At 45.1% G+C, this 16,562-nt stretch overlaps 1 protein-coding gene across 1 annotated transcript; it reads right to left on the reverse strand.

The window, feature by feature from the left end:
* Nucleotides 1-11,451: 11,451 nt before the first annotated feature.
* Nucleotides 11,452-15,366, reverse strand: LOC115597415 (uncharacterized). The gene is made up of 2 exons (XM_030443292.1): nucleotides 15,313-15,366; nucleotides 11,452-15,096 (listed from the first exon to the last, which is right to left on the reverse strand). The coding sequence occupies exon 2, from the start codon at nucleotides 13,948-13,950 to the stop codon at nucleotides 12,925-12,927; it is 1,026 nt and encodes a 341-aa protein (XP_030299152.1). The 5' UTR covers nucleotides 13,951-15,096; nucleotides 15,313-15,366; the 3' UTR covers nucleotides 11,452-12,924.
* Nucleotides 15,367-16,562: the final 1,196 nt, after the last annotated feature.

Consider the following 16,562-nt stretch of genomic DNA (forward strand, 5'->3'; position numbering starts at 1 on the left):
AGTGCCTTCGATGTGCCGGCGCAGCCAGATGAGCCAATGCCCATGGAACCGTGGCCAGCACAGCCTCCAGTGGGGGCTATACGGAGGAGACAGGACCTCATTCATCACCTTTAAAACGTAAAGTATACCTTAAACTCTTGCAAATGCTCTGCAGTATTTAATCAGTAATGTGAATTATTGGTGGAATTGGCTAAAGGCATAATAAACACAGAATATGGACAACATTTAGTCATTTTTAGACTTTATTAAGGCTTTTTTAGAGTTTCATTAATTTCTTTTGATGTGTTATTTGTTGCCTCATGTGCGCCAACAACTGAGGCCAATAAACTGCATATTTCTATTTGTCTGTCCAGGACCTCTGCCGTGATGATGTTTGGTCTGGGAGCAGCACCGGGGCCAGAGGGCGGCGCTCTGGGGAGGAGACCTGGCCGACATGATGCTGGTGCCTGGCTGTGAAGCATTTAAAAATACAATAAAAATGTATACCCATGTAACATGTGTAAGCCTAATTATGTGTAGGAAATGTGAACAGTCAGAGTTTGATAGATTTTACAATGCAAGCAAAAGGGGGTTGTTAGTTACCATTCTGCTCTGGCTCTGACGCGACTGCGTCTGCGTCACCTCAGCCGGAGTCCGTTCCTCTGGCAACGCTGTTGACTGCCTCCGTTATTCTCTTCCATACAGCGTTTTTATGACCTCCTTTAATTCCATTTTTCAGACTGCCAAAACGCAAATCTTTGTTTTGCTCCACCTCGGATGTCAGGATGCCGAGCTCCATCTCGAAAAAGTTTATTTTCTTGCCAGTGTTTCTTCTCTCCATGTTTGACCTCAGTGGGCGAGGCCTCCGAACCAGGAATATTTAAGGGCGTAACATGTTAATGACGATCGAATTCAGCCGCCGCATTTATCAAGACCCGCTCATTCGTATGCTGAGATTGGTCAGATACGAATGTTTTATAAATCACACGTGTGTCCTGTCGTACGACCAATTCTGCGCTCAGATCTCCGCCCGTTTTCACGCAAGATTGATAAATGAGGGCCAATGTGTGGGCTGGCTTGAATATCCTCACTCAGTATTGGATGAAACCACTACTCATAAACAAGCAAAATCACTCGTGATTGGTCACCCTGGGTCATTATAAATGTAAACCCCGGTGGGAATACATATATATATATATACATATATATATATATATATATATATATATATATATATATATATATATATATATATATATATATATATATATATATAAAATGTTTATATATTTATATGATTTATTCATTCATTTATATTTATGATATCATCAATGACATGAATGAATTTACTGAGGAAAGGAACATTTGCCAGGAAGGTGTTGTTTATTCAAAGAAAGAGTTTTATTAGCACAAACACAAACACACAGCATGTACAAAGCATAATCTGCCCACACAACAAACGGCAAGCTCACAAGAGGCCCAAAATCCTACAGCACCGCCAAGTGTCTGTTTTTGCAGACGTCTGTGGTGCGCTGCCCTGTACTTCGGAATCGCCTCTCATGTGACAGCAGTGTGGCGCAGAGCTTGGTGAGCTCCCGGCTGCAAAAGGACGGAGGTCGCATAATTCATCCAGACACCCCGCCATCTTGTGCCGTCTTCCTCCTCAGACATCAGGTCCATGGCGGCGCACTTCGAAAGGTCCACCTCATCCTCAGCTAGCACACTGTCTCGCTTCCAGCAGCTGTAAAAACAATCAATAAAGACGATCAGTACTGCGCGATGCACTGCGTATGGATACAACACATCTATTATTTAATAGAATAATAGTCACATTTACCAAAAACGGATCTCATCCAATAAATCTTACCCTCTTTGTCCTCAATCGACTCCGAGCTGAACTCCACACAGCGTCCGCCTGCGATGCAAGATCCGGTTGTTTGTTGTCCTGCGTACTGCCTGGTAACGTCTTACAGGCAGCTGGAAAACAATTAAAAAGACTGGTGTGAATAAAGAAACGTAAGTCACAGTAAAATTAAGCGAGGGAGAAAACAGTAACAGTTACTTAAACACAAACACGACCCGGCAAAGCTCCTCTCGTCCGCGCAGACGTCCTCTCGACAATGGCCGGGCCGCTAGCCTAGCTCCTGCTAGCTAGCTTAGCCAAACTTGCTTCGTGTCCATTAAAACACAAACACTTCAACTGCGATGGAGAGTCCAACTCACACACTCATAGCACGTCGTCCGACAACAGTTCACAATCTGTTAGTGATAAAACACGACACTGTCAGCTGCTCTACGCCATTAACTCTCCGCTCCTTCTTCCTCGTCACTGACGCTCCAGTCTACCCGGAAGTGTAAAAACTCTTACAGGTCATGAACTCTCACACTTTAACTTGTTCCCAGGAGAGAGAGAGAGAGAGAGAGAGAGAAAAGAATAAATAATCTTTTTTACATAACATTGGCCATTGCTAATGACATACACAGTAATTAACCTAGCATACTTTCATTAAATAAATCCATTCAAGCTCAAATATAAGGGTCTATAATTAGGCTATACTGAGCCTGATCTATTTATACCAGAGATTTTCTTAAAATGAAGTTAACACCTTTTAGAAAAAAGTCACCTGGGGTAAAACTCCCCCTGCAACCCTGATTTGCATTTGTATAGCTCACAGCATTTTCATTTACATGTTAAAGCCTCCCCTAGAATCAGGGGTAGGGGGTCATGGGGGGACAACTGCAAAGCAAGGCCCACATCAATTTCCGACAATTTACGTCAGTTTTCAGTGTTGCCTGCAAATTGCCGCGTGCAGCCGCAAACCTGAAATTCCACGTCAATCTACAGTGCCGCATACTGACGAAAATCCCACTTTTCATGCAGTGTCACATGCTACCTTCCTGCTCTTAAAGGTCCCATATTATGAAAAACACGTTTTCTCTGGTGTCTACATGTCCTCCCTGAGCCTGCCAACTCCGAGAATGAGAAAAGCAAACGATTCCTGCATGGTCTCTGCAGCCCACCCACTGGTAAAACGGTGCTCCTACAGGCTGTTCAGATTTAGCTCCTTTCGTTACGTAACGATCTCTCACTGTGGCCTTAGCATTGAATACAGCATCAGGTCTCTGTTCTAGAGCTAGTCATGAGATCTGGGAGAGTGCGTGTGAGTAATCTTGAAAATCCACACCCTCCCTTGCTGGCGACCATAAAAGGCTTGTAACAGCTGAGCTATGCTACGTTTCTCTGCGTAAGCCTCTCTTAAACAAGTTGATAACTTGCTCGGCCCTTAAGGCTCCCCGTCCATGCACAGTCTGACCTCCTCTAACGCAGACCCTCTTAAAAGAGATAGGGCTCTATCTTGCACTCAGCGCAATTGACTTTGTGCACTGGCGCTTTTGTAAATCCTATTTTGCATTCGGCGCACATTGGAATTTTCCCTCCGCAGACGCACGTCCTTAAATTAGGGAATGACTTTGCCCTCCCGGGGGCGGTTCAGTGAAAAGAGGAGGCGTGTTCCGGCGCACCTAGTCAACCTAGTCTTAAGTCAGTGGCACTTATTCAGATGCTATTTTAAGGGCGCATGCTTGGCCATAATGTAGCGTGTGCTTAACGTGCATACACTTTGCTTCTCTCATCTATGAGGAAGCAGTTCCCATTTTTGCAAACCATACAAAAAAAGTTGAAAAGATTTAAACAGAAGAACTCATTCTTTTTTGCTCTGATATGCGACGCGCCCGCCGTAGCTGTGAGGGTCTGGGAGTGGCAATGCGCGATGTGCTCCTAGTGGAGCAGGTGGACGGAGATGGAGTTGGGGGAGGAGGAGGAAGGGGCACAACAGAAGCAGGTGGTGCGTTTGGAGACTTGAGGCGATGCGCCTGAGAGGCCGCAGCAACATCGCCACCCGGTCAAGACGGGTATTAATACCTTGCCGCATCCCGGACAGTGCGGTCCGGTTTGACAATGCTGCCATGGCGTGTAGTGGGTCTTGATCCTCTGCACCTTGGTGTTTGCGCTGCTCCGTCATCAGCTGGCCGTTGCGCACTGCTCAGCCCGTGCGCACTGCTCCCGAGGCCCGGTGCGATGTCATGGGGATGCCAGCCGTAGAAACAATTGTGGCAATTTCCTCCCACACCCGTTTAACCAAAGCTAATTTGGATGGATTTCTCTTATCCCCATACAAGGCCACTTCTTGGTCTTTTACTGCCCTGACGAGAACGTCGGTCTCCTCGGCTGTGAACCGCTCCTGGCGTGCACCTGGCAAATTCGCCATTATAATAGCAATGCGCCATGGCAAAAGCGTGCCTGCTTTAAAAGGGAGTGTGAGATGACACTCTGATTGGTTTATTGCACGTTACGCCCAAACCATACCTATGAATAATGTAGCTACTTCAGACCAACCCATTTTAGATTGCGCCGGGCGCAAGAGTCATTTATCCCGCCGGCATGATAGCAACAGCGCCTGAGATCCGCCCACAAAGCTACTTGCGCTTTGCGTTTGATACTTGCGTTTCAGATCGTTAAGATAGGGCCCATAGAATGAAATCAATCTTTTCTTCAGGACTCTGACCTCTGGCCCTGATTACACGTTCTACCTCCTTGACGAACTCATCAACTGAGTGACCGTCTGTGGCTGGATCCCCACTAAAAGATTGGGCGCTCTCTAGGCACGTAAACAGAATAAAAGAAATAAACAAAATCCACACATTATCTTCACAGAATATGAAACATTGGTACATTAATATGAAATGAAATCATACAGCTCATTCATATACTTACTAAACTTTATCTCTGTGCTAACTCAGATGCACAACATGTGGCGACAGGCCGTCAAACTCATGCAGCCCTACACAACAAGAATAAACCTTATTTTTGGTAAAATGCACAACTTTTGAAAGTTGTCCAGCATGAACAATAACAATATGTAACTCTGTAAACTGAATTTACAATAATATTTACAGTACTGTATTAGCCTTGCCGAGCTCTTAATTAATTAGTCCGCGACAAAGCACATGTACTCAAAATCTGTAAACATGCGAACAGCTATCTGCAGTGAACATTACATGTTATACTTCTATACGATCTCATAAGTGCTTATCCATCAACCGTTTCATACAGAAAGTAACATTTCAAACATATTTACCCATTCGAAAAACAGCAAACATCCCACCCTTTAGAGAGGTGAGTCTCTCTAAAAAGACGCTGCTCATCACTTCCTGTTTCTCGTCCGCGATTCTCACTCTCTCTCATGTGATCTCCTATAGAACACCTCACACTCAGGGGCACAGTGCCATCTAGTGGCTTTAGTGTGAACTCTGTTATTTCGACTTGGCTACATATAGCACACACCAAGCATCTGTTTTTTAAAATGTATTAAAATATAACATCCAGTGGTCACATATACTTCTCTTCTCTCTTCAGATGCATTTCACCACCACCCCCAGTGACACAGCATCAGGTGCTCCTGTCCCTCTACCTCAGCACAGCAGATTGACACACCATCAGGACTAAAGGCTGCACCAATAGACCCTGCTGACTGGCCATCTCTTCTAACTGGCAAAGTAAGATGAGAGTTAATTCACAGAGGACTATTTGAAATTAAAAAAAGCAGTTACACATTTCCCAAAAACCAAGATGGGAGAGTGTCAACATGACTTTTGTAACAGAGTCTTAGTCAATGGGGAAAAGATCAAAAGAAGCTGGCTGATGTACTCAAACAAGAATGATAGCTTGCACTGCTTCTGCTGCTAAATGTTGTCTGCAAAAGAATACAGACTTAATAAGGAAGGACAAAAGGACTGGAAAAATGCAAGCCACTTGCTGAAGGTTCATGAGGATAGTCAGGAGCACAATACCCACATGGCAACATGGAAGGAGTTGGAGATCCGTTTTTTGCAAAGCGGCTGACAATAAATAAGCAAAAGAGATGGCACTTGCTGAGGCTGAGAGATAATATGTTTGCACAATGCATTATTAATATTGTATTTTTATCACTTGTTTCTTTCTTTAGTTTTTATTTGATGTGGTCTTTTTGACTTAAAAGAAATAAAATCTTGAATACATACATGCAGTTTCTGTGTGACTGTGTGAAAATTTATCGTGTATTGTGCATACACAATAAACAGCATAAAACAGCATCATTTCGACATTCAAGTGAGGCACTATAATGCACTGGTTCTTAACCATAGGGCTGCAAACTTGGGCCTCAAGCTCCACCTAGAGGGCTGCAACAAGGCCATCCATTATCCCCTTTTATGGGGTCGCGGGTTTTTTTTTGCTGGTGCCAATCCCAGCTGTCTCTGAGCGAGTGCAGGGTACACCCTGGACAAGTCGCCAGCTCATCACAAGGCCCTTCACTGATGGCAGAGGCTGCCATGCAAGGTGTCAACCACACATCAGGAGCAATTTGGGGTTCAGCATCTTGCTCAAGGACACTTTGACATGCAGCTCAGCTCAGCCTGGAGCTGGGATTTGAACCAGCGACCTTACGATCACTAGCCGACCTGCTCTACCCAGTGAGCTACAGCCGCCCTGACACCAGAGATAAGCTATGTTATCCATGAGATGCTCAGTTACAATGCAGTTTCCGACCACATGGTATTGGTAATGCATCTGTAAGTTGTTTAACAAGCTCACAGAAGAAGACATTCAGCTAGCCGCTCACTAGTAGCAAAAGTGATGGAGAAATTTTTGAAACGAGGCATTAAAGCCCTGAAAACTACAGTGGCATCCAACGCTTGTGGGAAAGCCAGTGGAATTTTTCAAGAGAAAAGAAAATGGGCTGCAGATGCAGAAAAGGTCTATCGTGTCACTGACTGGCAAATCTAAATGTGCATTAAAAGCTAGCGACCTCGTAGGCAACGTGTGGCACAGAGTAAAAAAGCATTCACCATAGTGGAGGAGTTGGTTCTCCCTACCGCTGTGGATATGTGCCTTGAGATGATCAGAGAGGCCACTGCAAAGAGGCTGCTGACCATCCCACTCACAAACGACACTGTGAGTCACCGTATTGCAGACATGGCCTCAGACATACAGCATCATCTTCTTGAAAGAATAAAAAGTAGTACATTTTTCTGAGTCCACGGATGTCACGAATGCTGCATTGCTGCTAGTTTTTGTTCGCTATCGCTAGGACAGTAGTTTACACGAAGATTGTTCTGTGGAGAGCTACCAACACGAGCTACGGCTCAGGAATGTTTCCGCTGCATGGGTAACTACTTCACTGAGAACGACCTCGACTGGCAGAACTGTGTTAGGGTGTGCAGTGACAGGGCAGCGTCAATGACTGGCAGGCATCACGGTGTCATCAGACAGATACTCGATCGTGCACCAGAAGATAAATGGACACACTGTTTTCTCAACTGTGAAAACCTTGCAGCTAAAGAGATGTCACCAGACTGCATGTTTTTTCTATTTTTGTGTATTTTGGGATCTCTTCAGTTATATAATTGGAATGTATTTTCTAATAATTTTCAAAAAAATGTATTAACCTTTATTTATACAGGTAAAATCTCATTGAGACCCAGGGTCTCATTTACGAGAGACACCTGTTCCAAATAGGCAGCAGCAAAACACAAAGTTACAGACTAACTTAACATACAGGAGACACAACACAGAACACAAACATTAAAGTAGTATAGTGCAAACTACAAAGTGCAAAGAAGAATAGGACTGGTTAAGTACATGTGCAGACCCCCACAGACAGTCTCATCAGCCTTCCTACAAGCAATTTGAAGTCCCCTAAAGGAATAAAGCTGGACAGCTTCAGCCTCTGCTGGAACGTGTTCCAGGCTGCAGCCGCAGCGTAGGAGAACGCCTTCTTGCCAAGTTCAGTATGGACTGACAGGATGGCAAACGAGATGAAGTCTAGGGACCAGAGGCTGCGATCGGACTGTTTCCATGTCAAATATGTGGACAAATAGGAGCGGAGCAGTCCGATGATGGATTTATAGATAAATAGATACCAGTGAGTGGTTCTGCGCATGGAAAGGGAAGACCAGTTTGTGAGAGAGTACAATGTACAGTGATGTATGAGGGGTTTACAACCAGTTATGAATCTCAAGGCCCCGTGATACGCGGCATCCAGCAGTTGCAGGGAGTGAGCAGAGGCATTCATATATACAACATCACCATGATCCAGGAGTGGCAAGAAAGTGGCCGCAACAATACGTTTTCTGGCTTTAAATGAGAAACAGGCTCTATTTCTGAAGAAAAACCCCAGCTTTAACTTCAATTTCTTCAGTAACTGGTCAACATGACATTTAAAAGAAAGGCTATCATCCACTGTGATGCCTAGATATTTGTAAGTGGCCATAGACTCAATGGGGGTACCCTGAGCAGATGTAATACAGGATAGAACAGCAGGCACCTTCTTTTTATTTGAAAAGAACATAAACTTAGTTTTACCTGCATTTAGAACTAGCCTGAGTTGAGACAATTGCGCCTGAATGGCGTCAAATACAGACTGCAGATCTGTGAACACCTGGGCAACAGAAGATGCACAACAATAGACAACGGTGTTGTGGTGTATTGATTCACCACATATTCTATTTACCAGCTAGTTATTGTATGGTAACTATGTACCTGATCTATGTTAGCTAGATCTATGTGTAACCAGCCCAGGTCAAGGTTCTGCGCGCATGCGCACTGTTCAGTGATGCAGTATGGCTCAGTAAACAAGCTATGAACAGCATGTCGGCCTCCCTCTCGTTAATACACCACAGGTGTCATCAGCATAAAGATGTACAGATGCATTAATATTTTGGCCCACCTCATTCATATAGATAGGAAAGAGAGTGGGTCCTAAGACAGAACCTTGCGGCACACCGTATATACAGTGTTTAGGAACCCGGAGCAAAGACCATCGGACTGCACACACTGCTTACGGTTGGAAAGGTAGTTAGAAAACCAGCCAACTGCATGGTCTGACATTCCAATGGTGGACAGTCGCTGACGTAAAATACTGTGATCGACTGTGTCAAATGCCTTTGAAAGATCGATAAAAAGAGCAGCACAATATTTCTTGGCATCCATGGCTTCCAACATATCATTTATCACCTTAATGGCAGCAGTTGCAGTACTATGCTGCTTCCTAAAACCAGATTGAAAAGGAGATAAAATATTGTTCAGGCTTAGGTAATCCTTGACCTGGTCATTTACCAGCCTTTCAAGGACTTTTGCTAAAATAGAGAGCTTGGAAATGGGTCTATAATTATTTAATAAAGTGAGGTCAGCCCCTTTCAGGAGAGGGAGCAGGTAGGTGGTTTTCCACACATCAGGAATAACGTTGCTCTGGATAGAAAGATTAAAGATGGGTCTAGGTCTTTTAAGGCCGTAAGAACTTCTTTAACAGAAAAGGGGGTGAAAGAGAAAGAGAAATCTTGGCTACCCGTGGCTGGGCTGACAAGGGACAGAGTGGGTGAGTTACCATCACAAGAGGAATCAAACAAGTAGCTGGAGGCTGTAAAATGTTTGTTAAAGCAGTTTAGCATCTCAGATTTGTCTGATATAGGGGTGAAGTCAACAACAACATTGGGAGGCAGCTCTGAAGAGCAAGTAATTGGCTGAAAGAGATTTTATGGTATGTATATCGTTAGGATTTTATCAATACTGATACCAATACCAATACTCCTTATCGGTACCGATACTCTTATCGATACTCTTATCGATACTACAACATGTAATTTTGTGTAAAAAAAAAAAATAAAGACTTTACAAGATGTCAAAAGATTCAACCTTTTGTTACCATAAGGTAATTTGGTGGATGCCAGAGCATGACGCAGCAATTCAGCTGAATTAAGCACCGAGCAGACAGGAAGTCAAGTATCGAAATATCAATATAACATCCAGTTACTTTTCAAAGTAAAACAGTCCGTGTTTACACCAGCACACAAATCTCAAAAAAGAGACAAATACAAGCTCTTCTACTAATCCTTCGGTCGGGAACACTTCCTGTTGTTGTTTTTATGACACATACCTCTAACTGCGGTCGCGGAAACTCCTCGGCCTCGCGACGCCAGCTGTCTACCACACTGTGCTGTGGCTGACTCAAAACGCAACCGGTGGGGGTTACCAGACAGCGGAGCAAAACCGGATCGGAGCCGTAACGCAGTTGACAGTATGCAGGGGAAATTCACCAAACACTTGGAGCATAGTATGAAGCTGTAGCAGCAGAATGCTTTTGTATCTGGTCATTAATTGAGCGCCAATGGTAGCCACCCATTGTAGGCGGAACAGGAGTATAAATGCAGCAGCTCTTCCCGGTGCTTTCTCTTTGCGCTCCTGTCTGACGCGTCACTTCCGGTCCGGAAGTTTTGGCTCTCAGCAGGTAGGATTGTACGCTGCTCGTTGTTTCCACGTTGCCAGGTGTTGATCCCTTTGTTCTTATAGCACATAGAATAGAATAGAATAGAATAGTCTTTATTGTCATTGTACAGGAGAGTACAATGAAATTGAGGGTGCTCCCGCAGCAACAAATAAAGAAAAGCAACAGATAGAACAAATAGTAATAGAAATATAAATAAATTATAGATATATATAGCCCTTTAAGGTGCTAAAGGGAGGTAGGAGGAGGTAGATTGGGTTTGTTCTTGTCGGGCGGGGGGTGGTTTGTGAGTGTATCCCTTCCTATTTGTAGTTCGTATGGCCCAGGGGAAGAAGCTGTCTGTCAGCCTGCTGGTGTGGGACTTTGTTGACCTGTAGCGTCTCCCAGAGGGCAACAGATCAAACAGGTGGTAGGCAGGGTGGGAGGGGTCTCCTGTGATGGCCTTGGTTCTACTGAGACAGCAGGATGTGGCGATGTGTTCCAGGCTGGACAGAGGGCAGCCGATGATCTTTTGGGCAGTGTTTATGACCCTCTGCACCGCCTTCCTGTCCTCGGCTGATGAGCCTGCGTACCACACACCCAGACAGTACGTCAGTACGCTCTCCACAGAGGAGTGATAGAAGGCCAGCAGCAGCTTTGTGTCCAGTTTGTTTTTCCTGAGGACACGCAGGAAGTGTAGTCGCTGCTGAGCCTTCTTAACCAGGGCCAGGAGTGGTCTGCGGAGATGTGGGTGCCCAGAAACCTGAAGGTGGTGACAGTCTCCACCTGTTCTCCATTTATGAGGAGGGGGGTGTGGTCATGTCTGTTCTTCCTGAAGTCCATGATGAGTTCTTTTGTCTTTTGGATATTCAGGGTCAGGTTGTTGTCACACAAGATGCCATTCAAGGCCTTGTGGTCCTGCCGGAGTGTGTTTCTTCGCAGTACTTTTTTAGGAGCTCGGTACACTTCCACAAACATATAAAGGAAGACAAGCAGGTTATATCAATGCAATGCAAGAAACTGATAATATAAGCATAATTTTTCCAACATTTCCCTCCTGTTTATCAGTTTTATTGCTCGTACTTTTAATTCGTCAGGTTATTATCTCTTGTCGCCATTTTCGATAATACCTTCATTGGAAAAAGATGAGGCGTAAAACATTTTTACACTCGGGAATCAGCATAAGGTTGAGGATTAACAAACTCATACCTTTGGGATAATAATTGCATTTGCACAAAACTTTGTTGAACCATTTCTCAAACATCGATCAGGGTATCACACAAGAGATAAAACAGAGGAACAACAGCATGACTACGAACACGGGTACCAATGCCTTTAGGAGAACCTGCCACCAGGTGCCGTTAAAGAATCCAGTCATCCAGTCCGGGAGTGGGTCAGCACCGGGGGTTTGCTCCAGCACATAGCTTTGGAGATCGGTCAGGTTTTGCTGAGCTTGGTAGATATCTCCTCCGTCCGTCATGCCGTCAGGGATGTAGGTACAGCAGGTTTGTCCAATAACTGCACACACTCCTCCTTGTGATCCTGTTAGCAAGTCTAGAACAATCCGATTCTGCATCACCATGTAAGTGTTGCATCACCTTGCTCTGTCATCCTAATAGGACAGGGATCAGTTGTTTTCTTCACTGGGGTTTGAGACGGCCCTGCCGCTATATAGCAGAGCCCCCTTTGTAGCCCAGACTTCCCCACTATCCAGTTGAGACAGAGGTAGGCTGCAGTTTGCAGTGGCTGAGGTGGATCCAAGTTGTCCTTTCTGCAATCTTTACTGCTGTTGGTGTTGTTAGCAGGACCTGGTACGGACCCTCCCACCATGGGCTGGACCAACATTTTTCTTTTGATGATTTTGACGAATATGTAGTCCCCTGGCCTCACTTTCTGGCTGTCCTGTGGAGGGGGAAGAGAATCAGAGGGCAGTAAATTTGTTTTGAAAACATCTTTTTGGTCCAGCAGTTTTCTCATGTGCTCCGCCAGTGTTGTCTTTTCTTCAGATACCTCAAGGTCTTTTGAGAAAGCAGGGAGTCTAAAAGCCCACCATGAACTATCTCAAATGGGGTTAACCCTTTATCGGTCGGAGTGATTCTCATGTATAATTTCACTAGATCTAAACAGTCAGGCCATGGTCTCTTTGTTTTTTATCCATGCATTTCTTTAACCGAGATTTGACAGTCCCATTTGTTCTTTCTGCCAGACCTGCACTTTGAGGGTGGTAGGCACAATGATTTTTTAGATTTATTTATAAGTGTTTTGCAACTTGACTTACAACTTGGTTTATAAAATGTGCACCATTATCACTGTACAATATTTCGGGGATCCCATACTGTGGCACAATTGTTTTGCACAATGCTTTTGCTACTGTCAGTGAGTCTGCAGCTTTTGAAGGTATTATTTCAACCCATTTTGAATATGCATCAACTAGTACTAAACAGTATTTGTATGGCCCGCTTCTGTTAAGTTCTATGAAATCCATGTGCATAGTTTGAAAGGGTTCAGTTGGTTCTGGGAATTTCCCTCGTTTTGGTCTTACATTGCCCTGTGGGTTGTGTTTTATGCAAATTGCACATGATCTGCAAAAGTTTTTTGAGTAGGAATTCTGTCATCCCTCCTGTTGAGACATGGCAAGGCCCATGACTCAAAATGGCGGCAGCTTTGTACAAGTTTCTAGGGAGAATAGGTTTGTTAGCCTGTGTATACAGTCCTGTACTGTCTGTTTCAGTGCCTTGTTTGACCCAATACTGTTTTTCATTATCAGGAGCAGAGGTCTGCATATCACGGAGGACATCAAGGGTGATAAGAGGGTGTATTGCCTCTGCTGAGTACGTGTCAGAATTGCCAAAACATCCCGAGGACAGGCTCCCCTGTTGAGGTTATCATCCCCCTTCGTTTCCACTGTGTGACAATCTGGGCTGTCATTGAGGAAAGCATCACAGTCTTCGTCATCACAGAAAAATGTGATTGCTCCTTTTCCTCCTTTCCCTTTCTTATTCTTGGAGTCTAAGTGTTTGGTTGCATGGCGGACCCACTGCATAGTGGTAGGAACGTCCGCGGTGTCAAATTCAATGAAATGTTTGCGGACCCAGCCTGCAACATCTGGGTGTAAGCCATGCATGATGGCATGTTTGAATTGTTGTTGGTATGCATCAGTTTTATTTTCACTAAATTCTATACCACTATTAGCACGAAACACGGGTTCTAGTTGAGCCCTGAAATCCTCAGGATCCTCGTCTGGTTTCTGTTTTATGGCAGCTATGCGAGAGTAGTTCGCGGTGCATGCAAAAGCAGTCTTCACTCTAGCTGCTATTGCATCGAGAGCCTCTTTGTATTCTCCCGTCAGCACTCCATCGGCTGGATATGCAAACACTGTTCCTGCACCATTTCTCCCTGTGTAATTACCCTTTACTCTCCCCCATTTAATTTTCAATGAAGATTGCATAGCTTCCCCTGCCTCCTGTCCATTCAAGCGGTAGGAGTCTATCAGCTCTCTCATACATTTTATCCATTCCTCTGGATCATCCTCCGGTGGAGGAATGCCGGCTACAGCATTTGCGGCCTCCGCGAGGGTCCAAGGACGAAAAACGTACAGGATTGGAGGCTGATCCTCACCCCCTGCCTGAGGATTGGCAACTTGGATCTGGGGAAACACTTCTTCAGCTATCATATTTGAAGAGTTTTTCACTGGTGGTTCTCTTTTTTTAAGTCTGATAGTTAGGCTGGGGCTTCCAGCCGGGCAGTTTGAGGGGGTGTATCTGTTGGGTGCTTGGAGGAGGCCTGTTGGTCGCAAAGTGTGACTAGGGCCCCCCCATCGCTTATTTTTACAGTTTTAGGAGATGGCACCTTTGGGTACAGAGGCGGACGGTTGGACAAATGGGAGGGCTTAGCTGCAGGTGCCGGTTTCGGCTCTGGAACTGGCTCTGGAATGTTTTGTTCGACAGGCGCATTAGCCACTGGCACATATGGGGGAGGTTCAGGCGCTTGCCTGCAGTTTGTCTCATTGTCTTCTTTGCGCACAAAAAGGATTTGGCTTTTCTTAGCTTCCTTTTTCACTTCTTTTTGCTTCTTAAGGTTATCCTGTCTGGCTTTAGACTGTGTTAACCATCCATGCGCTATGCGGAGCTCGTCAGCTCTTTTTTCAGGCTTTTTCCTTCGCTTGGTGATGAGACTAGTCTCCAAACGGGATATTAAATCCTCTATTTCTCTTACTTTTAGGCGGCCTGTAAATCCATACTTCTTTTTCCATTTATCTAGATACTTGACACTTTGAGGATTCCATTGCTTCATATACTTTTTATCACCTGTATTGTCTTCATCTACAGTTTTACAAGAATTCTTCCCACCCATTGTATGCAAATTTTCGTTTCAGTGATCGTTATTTTAAATGCTTTTCCCTATTCTGCATTGTGTTTTTTATGCGTTCTCTTCTACTTCAACAGGCCATAGACGTTCGTTAACACCGATAAGGTTTCAGTCTATGCTGCTGCTTCAAAGAGAAATACTACTTAAACTGATTTTAATTTTGTTTCTATTTTACTTTACCTAGGAATTTGCAATATCCTGTTTCTAAATGTAGGGTGTTTTTACTCACAAGAGAAGGTGATATGATTTTTCCTCAGTTCTCCGGTCCCGTCTCCTTAGTTTCAAAGTCCGGATCCCGTCAATCCAACGCTGTTCAGTTGGAGGGGATGTCTCCTTCAGGCCACCTGTTGTGGTCCTGCCCGTCGACGGGCTTCGGTGTGTCGTCCTCCTTCTGGCAGAGCTGGGTATGTTGGGATCCGGGTCACGGCACCAAGAAATGTTGGGTTTAAATCTGTTAAGAAATGAGACACGGACACAGAGATTGTCTTTCTTTGCAAAGGGGAAGAGCAGAAGTCAGCACACAAAGTCTGGGCTCCTGAGTTCCAATGAGCTGCTCTCCCCAAGCATCTTTTATTCACCTACAACAGGGCGTAAACGTATATGATTGGCTCTTTGACAGTACATATGAGTCATACAGTTGTTATGCACGATGGAGAAGTACACGTACACACTTTCGGACCTATGGCCTTCAGCATCTATCCTTCACACAAACATTCTTATGATGTCCACCATCAGTTATTCACACAAGATGCCATTCGAGGCCTTGTGGTCCCGCTGGAGGGTGAGTGTGTTTCTTCGCAGTACTTTTCCAGGAGCTCGGTACACTTCCACAAACATATAAAGGAAGACAAGCAGGTTATATCAATGCAATGCAAGAAACTGATAATATAAGCATAATTTTTCCAACAGGAGCACCATAGCGACAGTTCCTCCACCTCGGTCCTGTACGCTGTCTTGTCCTCGCCACGGATGAGTCCAACCACTGTGGTGTCATCCGCATATTTAATAATGCGGTTTGTTGGGTGAGTTGGAGAGCAGTCGTAGGTGTATAAGGCGTACAGAAGAGGGCTCAGAACACAGCCTTGAGGGGAACCAGTGCTGAGTGTGAGTGCACTGGAGTGGTGGGGGCTGAGTCTCACAGACTGTGGGCGACTTGACAGGAAGTTTCTAATCCAATTGCAGGTGGGGAGGGGGATCTGTAGTTCCAGCAGTTTGGTGATTAGAATGTCTGGAATTATGGTGTTAAATGCTGAGCTGTAGTCCATGAAGAGCATCCTCACATAGCTCTTCTTGTTCTCCAGGTGGCTCAGCGCTGTGTGGAGTGTCATGGCAATGGCGTCCTTTGTAGAACGGTTTGCCCTGTAGGCAAACTGGTTGGGGTCGAGGGAGGGAGGGAGACAGTCTTTGATGTGCTCTGCACATGTATGTTTTGCTGCAGAGCGGCTGAGCTGACGTGCCCTGCTTGTGTGCGCTGGTCCCGTTGGGCTGCGGTGGTAAGTGTCCTCTCTGTCTGCACGATCTTGGTTGATACACTTTTAAGCTAACGTTAGCATGGTTGCAGGTAAATGCCGGTAGCCACGTGTGTCTCTCCCTCTCTCACCACCGTGTGTGCGTGTATCCAATCCGGCCAAAAGGTATGTTGTAGTTTTACTGCAGCGCTTGAAACTGGTATGGTAGGCTCATTTTAATAGTGTTAATTTTGTTCTTTTTAGATGAGATACAGCCATTGGGCCGAACGATCCGTGTGACATAAGAAAGGTCACGATCAGCTGACCGCTGCTGCTTTGTCTGCTGCACTGTCTGCTGCTGTGTCACAGCTTTGCCACTGCACTGTCGGCTGCTGTGTCGCAGCTTTGGCCGCTGCATTACCGCTGCTTTGCAGCTGTTTCGCTGCTAAGTCACTGCTAAGTCACTGCT

This window comes from Sparus aurata, chromosome 16 (genome assembly GCF_900880675.1).
Source record: "Sparus aurata chromosome 16, fSpaAur1.1, whole genome shotgun sequence".
NCBI classification, from domain to species: Eukaryota; Metazoa; Chordata; class Actinopteri; order Spariformes; family Sparidae; genus Sparus; species Sparus aurata.